At 46.8% G+C, this 16,779-nt stretch overlaps 1 protein-coding gene across 2 annotated transcripts in view; it reads left to right on the top strand.

Moving 5' to 3' along the window:
• Positions 1-16,779, top strand: part of MYBPC2 (myosin binding protein C2) — a 241,323-nt gene that overhangs the window by 150,425 nt on the left and 74,119 nt on the right. For both annotated transcript variants that reach the window (XM_069636959.1, XM_069636949.1), the window contains 6 exons: positions 213-352; positions 2,059-2,218; positions 2,870-2,974; positions 4,034-4,222; positions 5,023-5,157; positions 6,743-6,910. In XM_069636959.1, coding sequence (XP_069493060.1) covers positions 213-352; positions 2,059-2,218; positions 2,870-2,974; positions 4,034-4,222; positions 5,023-5,157; positions 6,743-6,910 — 897 coding nt within the window. The remainder of the gene's footprint in view (positions 1-212; positions 353-2,058; positions 2,219-2,869; positions 2,975-4,033; positions 4,223-5,022; positions 5,158-6,742; positions 6,911-16,779) is intronic.

The following is a 16,779-nucleotide window of genomic DNA, read 5'->3' as shown; positions in this document are numbered from 1 at the left end:
TAATCGGACTGATTCTTCATGTGCATTGGTGTATACCTCGATGACTACATTAAGCAACATAGGCAGTGACCCTACTGTAGAAACATTCAATTGTTAGACTTAGAGCCTCCACCCTAAATCCTTTGCTTCATTAAGAATTCTTTGGCATATCTTCCCTACTTTGCCTCATGGATGTTAAAATATTTCCTCTCGCCTGTTTCTCCTCCTGAAAGAACCTCCTAAGATCCATCTGGACTGCCAGGGTGCATCTCACACCAACACCATTGTGGTGGTGGCCGGAAACAAGCTGCGTCTGGATGTGCCCATCACTGGCGAGCCAGCACCCACTGTTGCCTGGTTTAAGGGTGACATGGTAGGTACTTCTTTACTAAAGGCCCCACTGCTTAAAGCGCACCTTGCTACTTGTGACTTTATGTATGAGCAAGCATTAGGATGAAAAGGGGGTTTCGGCCCATTGCTTTCATGGGCTATGTGTTTATGCCATTAAGATCTACGTGTTATAGAAGCTGTGATAACTCTCATTTTTATAGCATACATTGTGTACCCCACGCTAATTTCTGGCACTGACATAATTGGGTAGGAACTGAACCACAGGGCTTCAGACAACAGTTTCCCTCTTTTAATGGAGTTTCTGATGATCACTGAGAGGACGACCAGGAGCTCATTTATACAGAACCACTGCTCACCCCATGTATCCTTTTACTTCTTTGTATTTCCCATACATGCTCCTTTGTCACCATCAAAAGGAAGAAATGGTTTCAGCGTGACCCATCCTTAACCTGTCTCCCTCCATCCATTTACTTCAACTCCATCGCATGCTCGAGTTGCACCATAAATAGTCAGACTGGCTTCCTATACAGACACTCCTTTGCCAATGTCCTTTTTACTGTTTCTTAGATCCCCCCCCCATAACTACCTGTGGTGTAAGCATTAAGCAGAAGTGCTTTTTTATATGAACGCTCCTACCTATTCATGGGTATACAGTGGGTAATGGTGGGTCAACTGAGAATGGAGGGACCGATTTGGGTGAGAATCAATCTCTTTAAGAATATGATTGCCTTGTGCACTGTATTCTATCTGTGAACCTCCATCTCTCTTGCATAACATGATTATACTGCCACTCCTCTCCCCTTGCCATTGCTCCTTTCTGGAAGATTCCAACACCAGTTCAGGCAAAATGATCAATAGGACTGCTCCCTTTATAAATGCTTGCAACTCCATGGGTTTTATCTGATCACTGCAAGCTGCTGTGTTACCAGTGATGGATCTGAATCTCCAATGTTCTCACCCACGGCTGAAGAGCCACCGTAAATCATCAGTAAAACCGCACTCTATGTAACGACTTACCATCCCAAACCCCTTATCCAATCACTGCGGTTAACGCCAAGCATCAGTAGATGATGAAACCACTGCATGAACACTCCTCACCCAGTGCATGTCCTGACATGGTTTGATCTAGAGACCATCTGGTTTGAATATGAATCTTAAACCGCGTCTTTGGAACTAATGCTTTTCAGTAGTAGAGTTACTGTGTGATATTTCCCAGTGGTAGTTGTCTTTACTGCCCCTTCACTGTATTTAAGACGAGGTTGAATGACTTCTTCGAGTGAAATTACCTTGAAGAGTATTACGTTGCAGCTGAAGACATTAGAACATTCTGATCATAGAGACTTCTGATTGTAATTGGAATGATACATTCTAACGCGTTTTAAACAATTTAGATGACAGTTCAAAAGAGGGTTGCTTTTGAATATTACGTGAAAATTGCCCAGATTTGTGTAATTACATTAAATATGAAGTTGATCGATCTTGTTTCGTTTTTCAAATATACAAAATAAACTCTTATTGCAGTGCATTGCAGGGGAACATATGAATTGTGACCTTTTGTTCTAACTCCCTTGTCTGGTCTCCACTTCCTCTTCCTTTCTCTCTCCTCCATATCTTCACTACATTTTCTAAATTCACTATCTCCGCTTCATTGTCTTTCCTATCCTACTCTTTTTTTTTCTCCCACACTCTTCCTCTCTTTTTTTCATGTCACTCTATGTGCAATGACAGCCATTCACCGACATTGAAGGCCGTGTTCGCGTCGACCTCAGGAAGGAGCTGAGCAGCTTTGTGATTGAAGGTGCCATCAGGGCAGATGAGGGCAGCTACAACATCATTGTGACCAATCCCGCTGGTGAAGACAAAGCCACACTCATCATCAAGGTTGTAGGTAAGCAGGACAGAATTGATGAATTTGGGGCCCTAGGTAATTCCAGAACTCAGAGGGGGCTTGACCCAGGAAAATAGGCCAATAAGAGCCGAACCTTGTTGCAGCAGTGTCATAGAGTTGAGTCAATAGGGGATAGCTCAATGCAACGTCACCTGGGATGGTTGTCTATGAGCATACTCGGTTGTGGATTGGTCAAAGAAAAGACCTTCACATGATGCAATGGGCCACTCCACCCATGCTAGATGCAGTGCAGGAGGATCATGCCTGATGATCTCTGAGTGCATTTAAACCATCACAAGATGGCGTTAGACAACTTCTGCATTCTGGAGAGTAGTATGGTCCAGCCTTGGTTGTGGCCATAAAAAAGTCCCAAAAATAGCTAAAACTATGAATGGTTGGTCTGCTGTAGTGTTTGAGCATCTGAAATGTTCTTGTATGCACGCTCCTCCAATAGTTAATTATACACAGCTAATTATTGTCAGCCAGGTCACTGGCAAGTTATGGTGTGCAATTCCTATGGTGAGTACTCTTAGACCTGACATCCAGTCTAAGCGGACACAAAGCCTTAGATGGGGGTATCCTAGCCATAAGTGACATGTCCTCAAGACTCAAGAGGCGCCATTCACTGGGTCTCCTCCTTATACTTTACAGATGTTCCTGATCCCCCTGAGTCTGTGCGCATCACCAGCGTTGGGGAAGATTGGGCCAGCGTTGTTTGGGATCCTCCGGCGTATGATGGTGGGCAGGCTGTTACTGGTAAGTGCTCATAGCCAGCAGATTTTGTTTCTTGAGTAAACACCCTCACTAGAAGTGGCATCATTGAACATGGTGAAAAAGCAAAGATAATAAGCAGAAGTGCAATAGAAACTAAGGAGAAGCTAAAGATACAAATAGCCTTTCTCATCTTACCGAGACTGAATAGTGGGTGCCCATGGAAGAATTTGCAAAGGACGCTATCATTGTTTTTACTTTTCTGGGGTCTATGCAGCTAAATCTTGCCCCCATACACTGACTGGATTTAAACCGTAGCCCTCTAACCATGCACCAAAGAGGACATTCTTTCAAGGATACGCGTTGTACCCAGTCTCAGTCCAAGATATCCCCACATGTCTAGTCCCAAGAATAGCTTATGTTCAGCTTCTAACATGAAGCAATATTACCAAATCCATGCCAGGATCCCCATGTTTAAACAATGTCTCAATACTTAATTCTTAAAAAGAGTATGTATACCTCATGGTTTTACCAACAATAATGGCCAAAATCTTGATTTCAACATGTACACAACCCTGTTCTCGCACCCTAGAGTAGAAAGACATTTCTCTCAAAGACAACAAATGTTTAAAACCTGGCCCCAATCTTTGCTTGCTTTTCATGATGAACATCGGGTAGTCTGAAACTTTCTGCAGCTGCTATAACATCTTTCATGTTGTTTGGGAAAAATGGAATTGGCAAATATAAAAGTCAGTGTTTCCTATTGAAAAGATACCGTGGCTACTTTGGGGAGCCTCATATGTCTTCAGAGAGCTTCTTGTAGATTGGATGGTTCTCATGAGGTTCTCTGACCAAAACCATTACGGTAACAGATTTCCCATAGTCTTGGAAGCAGGGAAAGAGCATGCAGAGAAGGGAAGTGTGATTGATTAAGCATGAGAGCACTGGGACAATGTATCCTTCATTTGTGGAATGTGTAGGTAGATTCCCTTGAATTCCCATTACAAACTCTTGCGAGCTGTGTGGCGAGTGTATCGATATCCACAATCCTATTTCTTGAACAATTGTGCTAGTAAGATGGTGATATTTTTCCCCATTTCATAGGTTACCTCATTGAGAGGAAGAAGAAGGGCAGCCAACGTTGGATGAAGATGAACTTTGAGGTCTACACAGAACTGACCTATGAATCGACCAAGATGATTGAAGGTGTCATGTATGAGATTCGAGTCTTTGCCGTCAACTCCATTGGCATCTCTCAGCAAGGTCAAGTCTCCAAGCCATTCATGCCCATCGGTGAGTGTGGGAGGACACCACACAGATTGTGGGTTTGTTAATATAGAAGTGTGAGCAGAGCAAGCCACCCCAGTCCATACTTTAACACTTCACAGTAATATGAAAGAGGGAATGATCAAAGCAAACATTAGTAACCCCACAAAATCGCCTTTTAGGGAGTGGCATGTGCTATAGGATGGATGGTCAATGACAATCCACAGAGACATCATTTAAGATGTAAATGCCCTGTTATACCACTGTTTAGCATGTCAGTGAGATCATTATGAACGGCCCGATTTTGATCCATGCTAGACATTATTATCTACAAAGCCCTAACACACTATGCCAAATATATAAGACATATATTACAATCCATGGGTAGAGGAAATGAGTCAAGTCCCCATCGGGATGGCCAACCCCATTAACCTTGCCATTAGTGAGACTGTTATCGCTTCACTGATGCTCCAGCCAATCAGAATTCATGAGCCCTCCCAACAGGATAAGGCTTCTGAAGGCTGTCAGTGCTGGATTAATCCTTTACAAGTTTGACTTTGCCCCAGTCTATCTGGAATACTCTTAGTTGTCCATGCCATCCCCACAAATGCAATCTATTAATGCCAGTTCAGTGCTTTAAATGGGAGGTTCAGAGAGACACTGAAGGCAAGTGGTAAGTTTGCTGCTTTTGGGCTCTGCACAATACATTCCCCTATGAATCTGGTAGTGGCAGAATGTGAGTATGTGTTCTCAGAGGCACTGGGGTTTTAAGACTGCAGCCCTTGTAGGATTCCTGAAACTCGTATTGATGATGTCTTGTCTTGCAGCACCGACCAGCGAGCCCTTGCACCTTACCATCGAAGATGTGACTGACACCACGTGCACCATGAAGTGGAGGCCCCCAGACCGCATCGGCGCCGGCGGAATTGATGGCTACTTGATAGAGTACTGCCCTGAGGGCTGTGAGTATCACCCAAGATGTGGAAGGGGAATTGGAAAGCAGTGGGACTCTTTGGCACTCATCGCAACACATAGCTAGTCACACAAAGGGCATTAAGGTGCAAGGTTCCAGATTCCATTTGCTTTCCTTTCTTGCTTTGCTCTCTGTCTCTTGTGGTCTTTTTGGTCCTTAAACGGCCTCCCTTTTTGTCTGTTGCTCTCTTCCTTGCTGTCTTTGGATTTAAGCCTGCATTCACAGTAACTGCCCTGTTCTATCGAATTTCTTCTCCATCAGGAGGTTCTACAGCTATGTTTTAGCTCACTGCACCTTTCACAATGTTCTCACTAGAGGGGCTCCCACACCCTTGTTTGACTTTCAGATATGGTTGCTTCATCAGCTTACTGATGAATCTTGATTCTTTGGTTGGCGACCTCTGAGTGACTCTGTGTGCAAACGTCTCCATCTCGCCACTGCTCAGCTGCTGACTGAGTGGGGTCTGCTCAGTCCTTCCCTCTCTGCATCCCTGTGTTTATCAGGGCTTCATGATTGACAGCGTCGACAGCGGCTGTTGCACTGGCAACGACTAAAAGCCTGGGTCGCCACTGTACTTGCAGAGGAAGGCATCATCAAAGATTGGATAGACGCCCTTACAGTGCTGCTTTTCGGCCTGAAGCCAAATTGCAGTCATGGGAGGTTGTTGTTCATTGTTTCTGGCAGCTACATTTTCGATTATCTTCCTGGGGAAGAGCAGGTTAGTGATATGCTGCTAATCGGCGAGAGTCTGGATTCAATGTGGGATCCCTTAGTAGTGGGAGGCTCAATCCTGTTTTGAGTGTGCCTGGGAAGATGTTATGGGTGATTGAGGGTTTAACTAACTACGTTGCCGAGGTTCGTTTAAGGTGGTCGTTATGGTGTTAAGGATGCTGATCCGTCAAGTGAGAGAGGGCATTGTGAGAGTGTTCCCTCCTGGGGTGTCACGTAAATTGATGAGTTGGACTGGGAGCCTCTACGTGGCTTGCTTAGTGTTGTCAGTGTGGCAGTTGGTCTTATTATGCTACTGAAGTTCTGATCGATGGTTTTGCATTTGTTGACTGTATGGGGTATTGAAGGATCTGGTATTTGGTTGATGCAGCCTGTGTCAGCTTTAAAGAGGGGTTCGCCCTCTTCTGCTGATTCTGGGCATAGTGCAGGCAACCATTCTATTGATTGGACACAGAAATCTCTCCCTCTAACCGTTCTTAAGTTATTAACTTAAATAAGAAGAGTAAAACTCGAGACTTTAGTAGCTGTTCGAGGTCAAAAATTATTCGAAGTAGTGACTAATAGTTTACTCTTTTTATTTTTACTTTATGAATATAACTTTCTTTCCTTTTACTCATTGATAAGGCACCCCAAAAAATTTGCAGACTGCTGTAAACCCTTCTGTGTGTGTGCTCGTGGATCACAAACTCAAATGCCACAAGGGAGAATGAGGATCACCGACTTACTTGGAAAATAACTCTTAAGCTAAGCTCGTATCACCGCACAATCAACAGGGCCAGTTTGAGTTATTCTTGGACAATGACAAACCTTCTAAATGCTGTGACCTCATCTTTTTCTCTTTGTAGCCACGGAATGGGTGGTGGCCAACAAGGAACTGGTGGAGCGATGTGGCTACACAGTGAAAGGCCTTCCTACAGGCCAGAAGCTCTTATTCAGGGTGCGCACTGTGAATATTGCCGGGCAGAGTGAACCAACTACACTGGGCCAGCCTGTTACTATCCGGGAGATAGTGCGTGAGTACTCACATGTGCATTTATTCGTTATGTGCTGCTAATACTCGACTAATGCTTTCCAACCCTCTCTTATGCAGGGCCAGTGCTACCTCGGCAAAGTGGCATTTCAATGGATTGATATTTTCCTTCAAATTCCTCATCAGATAGATATCCTTCCAGCATCAGCTGCTCGGAAAACATTTAGTCAGGGGGCGTAGTACACTTCGACTCGGCCGTCGCGTCGGTCCATCTTCACTTGATGTGGCGGTTGTCGACTCCAGACGCAATGTCGATCTTCGTACATATACAATGCCACTAAGCCCACGTACCTCAGTTCCTTTTTTCCGCACTCTCAGCACACTGCTCAGTGGAACAACTCTCGTTAGAGAACCTTTTTTCGTCACAAAATGTTTTGTCAACATTTTTTCATCAAGTTTGACTTCATTTCGCCTGAATGTCCTCTTCCAAGGTTTCCGGTTTCAAACGTGCAAGGACTGTGATTCCAAAATATCTATTACGGACAAACACAGTGTCTGCGTGTTGGTGCCACAGTGTTGGTCATGTCATTAGGGATTGCGGTTCTTGTATGAAGATGAACCCGAAATCACTCTTCAGGAGAGGGTGGCAAATCTCACGCTCGGTCAGTCCCCATCTAAGTCTCTTGCTCGCTCGGCCACTCAGTCGTCAGAGCCCGATACAGAAGGGCAAACCCCTGAAAAGGAGGACAGGTACTGGACAAAAACAAAAAAACAATCACATTTCCGGAGCCATTCTTCATCCTCCCACAAAAAGAAACGCTGGCGAAGGCACAAGTCTGACTCTTCCGAAGACCGTGCTAAGTCGTCATTGGGCCCAACATCTACATATAGGGCAGAGGGGAGGCCTTTAAATAGTAGATTCTGGAGATGTTTAAAGCAGGTATGGCTCATGCCTCGGCTCAGCAGGCCTCGGCAACTTCAGTGGTGCCTGGTGATTCCAGCCCCAAGAAGTCTGTGTTGGTAAAGATGCCCTCAGGCTCGGCGTCGCCTGTTGCTAAAACAGTCATGTTATCCAAGTCATTATCAGCGCCATTTGGCGCAAATCCATCAGGGCTGGTGCCCGATCATTCGTATGTCCCTCAGTCCTGATCAGCATTTTTCAACACAATGTCAACGATCTTCGACGATGACAGTGACCAAGTACCTCTTGGTCTTGGACCATCAAGTGGGTGCTCTGGGGGCATGGATTATTTTCTCTGACCAGACTGATTTACTCACCTTGGCACACCGACTGCAGGCTGCGAGTGGCTTTGACACTTCTCCCGACTTAGAAATTCAACAAGCCTATCCCTATGGACATGCAAATGCCCAGTACCGCACCAGAGTAGACAGGCTGGTAGATGCCCTAGGTTTGGGTGCCTCTGCCAAACCACTGTCAGGCTATGCTCTCACCGACATCCTTGACTAAGGGCCCCCGACAGAGAGGGCCTTGCCCTTCAACACAGCCATTGCTGACCCTGTTGTCAGCTTGTGGCAAAAGCTGTGTTCAACCCCTCCTGTGAATTCTGAATTCACAAAAAAATATAAGCCAGCAAGGGGCGATCCATCTTTTCTCTCCACCCATCCGCCTTCGAAAAGCCTAGTTATCCAAGCTGCCACGGTCGATACTAGACCCGCCACACCCAGATCCAATCTCTCTACTGATATGGAGGGTAAAAAGTCTGACACCCTTGAGAAGACAGTTTTTGCATTGGGCAGTCTGGCCCTAAAGGCTGTAAATGCTTCATGCACATTTGCAAAATACACTTTTGGTCTTTGGAAGGCAATCGAGGAAGCGTCAGAACATATTCCCGGAGGAGAAATGTAGGATGGGTTCTTGCGGATTGTGGATGATGGGTGATGGAAAAGAGGTGGCCCGCCAGTCTTTGCAAACAGGCCTGGGCATTGCTGACTGAATCTGAAGAGCAATGGGATCAGCTACAGTTCTGAGGGGCAGGCGTACCTGCATGATTAAGGTTTTTTGCCAAATGTCCAGGGAAAGTTCTTGGATATTGCCTTTGATGGCGAGAACCTGAAGGCTGCCGATGAGTCCCTGGAAAAATGTAAGGACTCGAAGCTAGCTGCCAAGTCACTGAGCCTAGCAGTGGAACTTCCACTTAAACCTTCCTTTAGCTTTGCGTCCAGAGGGTGGGTGTACAGAAGGTACGTTCCCTTTGGAAGGAAAGCGCAGCTCCTGCAACCCAGGCAGTGGCAGAGGCATTTCACGTGCTTCAGCATGGGCAGAGTAGCCTTTAGATGCCAACAAACTGCGCAGCGGTGGCTAGGGCGGCTGCTCTGCCCTCAAAGCCGCTTTGAGTTCTCCCTCCATGTTCCCCAGTTGGAAGAAGGATTGGCAAGCACTGGCCCCAGTGGCAGGAGATTACCTCTGACTCTTGGGCCTTGCATCTCATCCAGTGGGGTTACTGTCTGCCTTTTCCAAGGAGACCGCCAGACGGACCACCCTCTCTGCCTCATCAACCAGAACAGGAGTTCCAGGAAGAACTAAGAACCCTACTTTTGAAGGGTGCCATGGAAGCAGAGTATCGGGTTGGTATTCCTGTTATTTCCTGGTACCCATGAAAGGGGGAGGACTTAGTCCCATTTTGGACCTCAGGGCTTTGAACAAGTTCCTGAGGAAAGAACATTTTATTTTATTTATTTATTGAGCATTTGAATGACGCCTATACATCAAAAAGTGTTTCCAGGCACCCCACGGGGGAGAGGAGTGCAGGGGACAAAAATAACAGTAACGGCCCTACTAAGCCTTGTGGCATTCGGAACGTGCAAGTGCAATAACAGGAAGTGCCGGGAGAGGGAAGAAAGAGAAGTGCAGTGGGCAGAGGGGCCTAGGAGCTGGGCAAGTGCTAAGGTAGGACCAGGAGGGCAAGTGCTCAGGGAACAAAGGGTGGGGGCCAACTAGTGCAAGGGAGGGGGCTGGACCAGCCTCAGTAGGCTAGTTGGGAAAGGCTGCCCGAGGGCAGGTGCTGGTAGAAGGGATGAGGGGAGACTGGTCGAAGGAGGGCCTGGCCCCAGTAAGGCTCATGAGGGATAGAGGCAACCAGACATTGAGGCAGGTGGACGTAGCAGGGGAGGGAGAGCAGGATTGAGGAGGAGAAGAGGAAGTTCTTGAGAAGATTCCGGAATCTAAGGAGATTCGACTCAAGATGGAGAGGGGCATTAAGGCCATTCCAGAGGGAGGCTCCAGCTGAAGAAAGAGATCTACCCACCCACTTGCTGTTTAGAGAAGCGTATGACTTGTAGAGAGTTAGAGCTATAAGACCGAAGAATTCTAGCAGGGAGCTATTTAGGGAGAGCATTGGGTGTGGTGTGGTCCCAGGCCCCAGAATGCCTTGTGGATGATGCAGAGGGTCTTGAATTTGATCCTTGTAGCCACAGGCAACCAGTGGATAGTTTTTAGGGCTGGCGAGGCCAAGAATAAGTCTCACAGTCCTATTCTGGATTAGTTGAAGAGGGCACAGGATTAGTTGAAGAGGGCAGAGGGAGGAAAGAGGCAGATTAAGGAAGAAACTGTTGCAGTAGTCAAGCCTAGAGAGAACTAGAGCTCTGGAGACATTGAGTTTCTGGGGGAAGGTGAGGAAAGGGAGAATGCCTCAAGCTGAAAGTGAGATTTCTTGAGAAGGTCAGCGATGTGAGGTGAGAAGGAGAGAGAGGAGTCGAAGATAACACCGAGATTTTTTGCCTCACAGGAGGGTGAGGGTGGGGGGTGGGATGAGCCAGTAGTCCTAATGCGAAGAATCTCAGTCTTACTGGCATTAAGGCAGAGATTGTTAGAAGCACACCATGCCTGAATAACAGTCAGACAGTGAGGAATGAGAGAGGAGGGAGAGGAAGAAAAGGAGGGAAGCTTAAAGGAGAGCTGAGCCTCACCAGCATAGCATTGAAAATGAGGAGAGAAGGTGAAGATCAGGTGGGCGAGAGGGGAAAGGTAAATATTGAAGAGCCACAGCGAGAGGGTAGAACCCTGAGGGACGCCACAAGTGGAGAGTGAGATAGAGGAGAGGAATGGTCCCAGCTAAACTAGAGAGGGCCTATTTGAGAGGAAGGAGATCAACCAATCCAGTGCCCGGTCAGTGATACCTAGGGTTTCACAAATCCAATTTACGAGGGTGGAATCATTGATTGTGTCGAAGGCGCAGGAAAGATCGAGGAGGATGAGAACAAAGGGAGAGTTGTAATCAAGTTTTGAGAGCAGGCCATCACGGGTCTTCAGGATAGGAGTTTCCATGTATCTGGCTGCTCTGAAACCAGACTGGTGGTCAGGAAGACAGCCAACAGATTCAGTATGATGGATTAGTTGGGAGAGGACCAACATTTCCAAGAGTTTGCCCAGGAAAGGGGAAGTGGAGATAGGGCAGTAGTTAGCTGGGCAGGAAGGGTCTGCAGATGGCTTGTTCAGGAAGGGGTGCACAAGGGAATGCTTGAAGGGTGATGGAAAGGAGCAAGTGGCAAAGGAATAGTTACTGAACCAAGGAGTGAGTAGGATAGGCAATGTTGTCCTTGATAGTTCTAGAGGAGCAGGGGGCACCTGTTTGGACAATACTTTCATAGAGCAGACTGTCTTGGTGACCACATCCGGCACTATTGGCATGAAGGAGGAGAGCAAGGAGAAAGAGGGGCCAAGAGAGGCCTGGGTTCAAGGGAGGGGTGGGTGGCCAAGCTTGTGCAGAGGGCCTGGGAAGGAAGAGGAGGAGTAGAGACAGAAGTAGAATTGGCAAGTTCCTTGCAGATGTTGAAACGTTCAGCCAATCTGTGGCCATTTTTAAGTGGAAATAAGGCCACAGGAACATCAAAATGGTGACGTTGAGAGAGATCCTTCACGCTCTTCAGTTTCAGGACTGGCTGGACTTGTGAGATCTTCAAGATGCTTATTTCCACGTGCCTATCCATCAGAAGCACACAGAATTCTTGAGATTCCAGTTCCAAGGTGCTTCCCTTTGAGTTGATCTCCACAGCAGGGTCTTTATGAAACTAATGGAAGTAGTCACGGCTCACCTCAGGAGATTCAGCATTTATGTGTTTCCATACCTGGATGACTGGCTGATCCGAGCAGAGTCAGCAAAGCGAGTTTAATCACAGCTCGAAGTCACTTGCTTGCTACTGCAGAGGCTGTGCTTCTCTGTGAACTTTCAGAAGTCCCACATGACACCAATGCAAAAGCTCCAGTTCATCAGAGCAGTCCTGGAAAACTCAGGAAGAGGGGGCTCCCCTCATCCCTCGAGTAGAGAGTAGCCAGCGTCAGACAGATGGTTTAATTTCCAGACCCACACCACCTTTCCAGCGGTTTCCTTCCCCCACCTCATAGGCCTCATGGCCTCTGCATTTTCTAGTGCCAGAGGCCAGAATGCGAATACGGTCACTGCAGTGGCTGCTACAGGGTCAATGGTCCCAGTACGTTGGCACCTTAAAGGACATTCTAAGGTGTCCAAGCCGGTGGCCAACAATCTCTCTTGGTGGGCCAGAACACGAACATGATGGAGGAGCAGCTTTCTAGCCCCTGTGGCCTCAGGTGAGGATGGTCACTGATGTGTCTCTGAAGGGTTGGGGCATTCACTGCGAGGATTTTCAGGTGAGCGGCCTTTGATCCACAATGGATGCCACGTGGCACATCAACAGGCTGGAGCTGTGAGTGATCAGGCTAGCCCTGAAAGCTTTTGCACTCTCTCTCAAAAGGAAACATGTCCTGATCATGACACTACCTAAACAAGCAGGGAAGTGTGCGCTCCCTCCTCCTTTTCAGAGAGGAAATGCAGCAGTGGTTCAGGCTTTTATGGAATCAGATTTCGGTCTCTGCAGTATATTTGGTGGGGATGGAGAGCGCATTAGCGGACACTCTGAGCAGGCGGAGGACGATCTCACACAAGTGGAAAGTGTGCCAAGAAGTCCTAGAAGTGATCTACGCTTAGTGAGGTACCCCGGTGGTGGATCTGTTTGCCACATAGCCCGACAGAAAGTGCAGACAGTTTTTCTCAAGGGAATTCCTGGCGAGAGGGTCACTGGGGAATGCGTTCCTAGTAGAGTGGCACGTCGACCTCCATTATGCCTTCACTCCAATTCCTGTAATTCCCAGGAGTGTGAGGAGGTTCCGAGCAACGCTGAACTTGATCGCCTCAGATTGGGCAAGAAGAACGTGGTACTCAGAGCTTCTGAATTTGACCATCTGCCCACCTCTCCGGCTGCTTCATCGGCTGGACCTCCTATCTCAGTTTGGGGGTTGGGTACTTCACCCAAACCCAAAATCCCTCAACCTGCATGCGTGGCTCTTGAGATGATGAGGTATGATGACTGGGACCTGTCAGAGGAGGTACTTGAGGTGCTACTGGCTGCACGCAGAACTTCAACAGGATCGCTGTATGCATGCAGGTTGAAAAGATTCGAGGCATGGTGCAGGGAACCTGAGATTCACCCCATCTCCTGCCCCACCACAGCAGGGATGGAGTTCCTGCTGTCACTGGCCTCTTCGGGCCTTCAGGTTACAACAGTCAAAGGATACTTGCCAGCTTTACCTGTTTTCAAAAGGTCACTGGAGCAATGGTCTTTCTTTAAGATCCCGGTTATGTCCTAATTCCTGAAAGGGCTTGTGAATAAGTTTGTGCCTGTTACCTTCATGTTTCCAGACTGGGACCTTAATTTGATCCCAACCTTTCTTATGGCGGCTCCATTTGAGCCTTTACATTCATGCCCCATACACTTACTGATGTTCAAGACTGCTTTTCGGTGACGATTACATCAGCCAAGCGGATTAGTGAGTTACAGGCCCTGTCGTGCAAACCACCATTTCTTCGTTTTTTCAGGGAGAAAGTATATCTTATGGTACGACCAGGGTTTTTGCCCAAGGTTGTGTCTGAGTTTCATTTATTACAGACCATAGACCTGCCTGTGTTTTACTAGCCTCCTCACCCCTCCAAGTACAAGGAGATATTCCATAGGTTGGATCCCAAGAGGGCCCTTATTATTTCTGTTGCGCGAACATCAGACTATAGGAAGGAGTACCAGCTATTCATGTCATTCTCTCTGTCCAGAAAGGGCATGCCGGTGTCTAAACAAACCATATCCAGATAGATAACCCTCTGTATTTCAGAATGTTACCACGCGTCAGTGAAAGATCTACCACTGGGTATCAAAGCCCACTCGGCTAGGGGTGTGGCCGCTTCTTCGGCACTGCAGAGAGGTGTGCCGGTAAGGCACATCTGCCTAGCGGCGACATGGTCGTCGCTGCATACTTTCACCAAACACTATTGCATATATGTGGCCTGTGGAGCTGATGCTCGCTTTGGGAGGGCGGTTTTACAAAGTTTCCTGGTTTACGGATTTTCATCCCGACTCTGCAGTACAAACTGCTTGGGGAGTCTATCTGATGAGGAATCTGCAGTAGAAAAGTAATCAATTGAAGGAGAATTTACTTACCAGTAATGTTCTTTCTATGGATTCTTCTCCTGCAGATTCCTCACCGCTCTTCCATCCAACCCCGCTTTCAAAGTGTTGACAGTTCTGAAACTGATTTCTTTTTTGAGAGGTGGAGTCAAGCTACCTCTATCGAGGGGCTGCTCTGTATTTCATGTGTGATCCTCCATTTTCCTCATTAACAAAAAAAAAGTTACATTTTGGTTTTATTTTTGTGTGAGTTGTGGCTGTTTCTCCCAAATCTTTCGATTCTTCCTCTGCAGCAGTGGCAGAGCTTTGGGGAAAATAGGGTGGGGAACTGAGGTACGGGCTTATTGACGTGATATATATATATATATATATATATATATATATGATGACCGACGTCACGTCCGGAGTCGACGACCGCCGCATCAAGTCAAGATGCATTGCCGGCCGAGTCGAGGTGTACTACGCCCCCTGTCGAAATGTTTTTAGAGCAGCTGACGCTGGAAGCATATCTATCTAATGAGGAATCTGCGGGAGAATAATCTATAGAAACAACATTGCTGGTGAGTAATTTCTCTTTTATCCTTCTATGCCCACTCCTTTACTGGACATTTGGACACATTTGCGGCTTGTATTGGAATTCTAAGGCCATTTTGGCACCCCCTACTGTTGGCAGGTGCGCCGAGTACGCGGGGGCTCCGGGGCCCGGGCACCCCCTGGCAGAATGAAGTCGGGGCTGAGCCCCCCCTCCGGGACGCAGAGAAGAGACGCAGTATGGATGGCTTTTTGTTCCATCTATACTGTGTCTCTCTCTGGCGGCCTGGGTGAAAGCCGGGTAAAAAACGATGTTTAAAAATTGAGGGACAGATGCAAAGCAAGAGGCTCTTGCTTTGCATCTGTCCCTCAGTTTCTAAAATCGTTTTGCGTTAGGTATACTTCTACATCTCTGCACCCGGGTGCACGGATGTAGAGGTACACCCAACCCAAAGCGATTTTTTGAAATGGAGGCACAGATGCAAAGCAAGCCTGTCCCTCAATTTCTAAAAAAATCATTTTGGGTTGGGTGTATTTGTACATCTATGCACCACTCTTCGCAAGAGGCGTGCACAGATGTAGAGGTACACCCAACCCAAAACGATTTTTAGAAATGGAAGCACAGATGCAAAGCAAGTCTGTCCCTCAATTTCTAAAAATCTTTTTGGGTTGGGTGTATTTGTACACTATTTTTAGAAATGGAGGAACAGATGCAAAGCAAGCCTTTTCCCTCAATTTCTAAAAAATCATTTTGGGTTGGGTGTATTTGTACATCTATGCACCACTCTTCGCAAGAGGCGTCCACAGATGTAGAGGTACACCCAACCCAAAACGATGCAAAGCAAGTCTGTCCCTCATTTTCTAAAAATCGTTTTGAGTTTCATGTATTTGTACATCTGTACACCCCTCTTGGCAACAGGGCTTCTATAATTGTAATACTATGCTTTTGTTGAGGCAATGCTAGTTCATCTTAGTGGGGCTGCTATACTTTTGATGGGACAACATCAGCACTTCTCAGTTGAGCTGCTACACTCTTATTGACAAGGCACCAGCACTTCTCTGCAGTTTTATTTATTTAAATTTTAATTTGTTATTTATTATGCACGTAATACCCAGAGGTTTCTAAGCGCAGACCGAGGGATCAAACCTGTGTTGCTCCATGTCGTCTTGCTTGCCCCTGAGCTATCCTCCCGAGACTCTGAAGATCTGAAGTACATTTAATGATAGAGAACCAGAACTATTGAGCAAGTCTGATATCATCTTCATCATCATCAGAATAACTCAACACTGTCGTGGTTATACAAAAGCTAATATATTTAAAGGGATGGAATTACTCAGAATGTAGCAGCACTATTCAATAACCCAAAGTGCTTAAGCATAGATAATGTGAAAATACTACATTTCTCACCGTTGGGACAGTACTGCCACTTCTCACAGAGGCTTCTACACCTTTTATGGGGCAGCACTGATCCAGTCTACTGGACAGCTTCACTTTTAATGGCACTTCTCAATAGGGCTGCTACACTTCAATAGGAAATGACCAACACTACCCCGCAGGGAATTGCATACTCTTGGTGCCACCGAAGCAGCACTTCCACCCACCACAGCTGCTTTATTATTAATGGCACAGTGCCTGCACTTCTCAGCCACTATGATTTACATTTAAACAGACCAAATTGTCATTTTTCAGCAAGACTGCAACACTATACCATTGTGTTCTGTATGTTGAGTGCTTCTTCACCACCAATGTGGGTTCATGGCACTCTCCCAGTGTCTAAAAAGTAGATCTGGCTACATTAAATTGGCAACAGGCATATCCCGAGCTGCCTGCTGTACATAAGCTGCTGCTCAGAATGTTGGAAGCCATGATGGGGCAAGGGATAGAAGGCTCGAGCCTGTAGGATAGCAGAATCAGCAGGGTCTTAAAACCTGCTCACTTATTCTGGAGTG

This window comes from Ambystoma mexicanum, chromosome 1q (assembly GCF_040938575.1).
Source record: "Ambystoma mexicanum isolate Mex_15411 chromosome 1q, UKY_AmexF1_1, whole genome shotgun sequence".
In the NCBI taxonomy this organism is placed as follows: Eukaryota; Metazoa; Chordata; class Amphibia; order Caudata; family Ambystomatidae; genus Ambystoma; species Ambystoma mexicanum.
The sequence above is the reverse complement of the archived record's forward strand: the minus strand, read 5'-3'. Positions and strand labels throughout refer to the sequence as shown.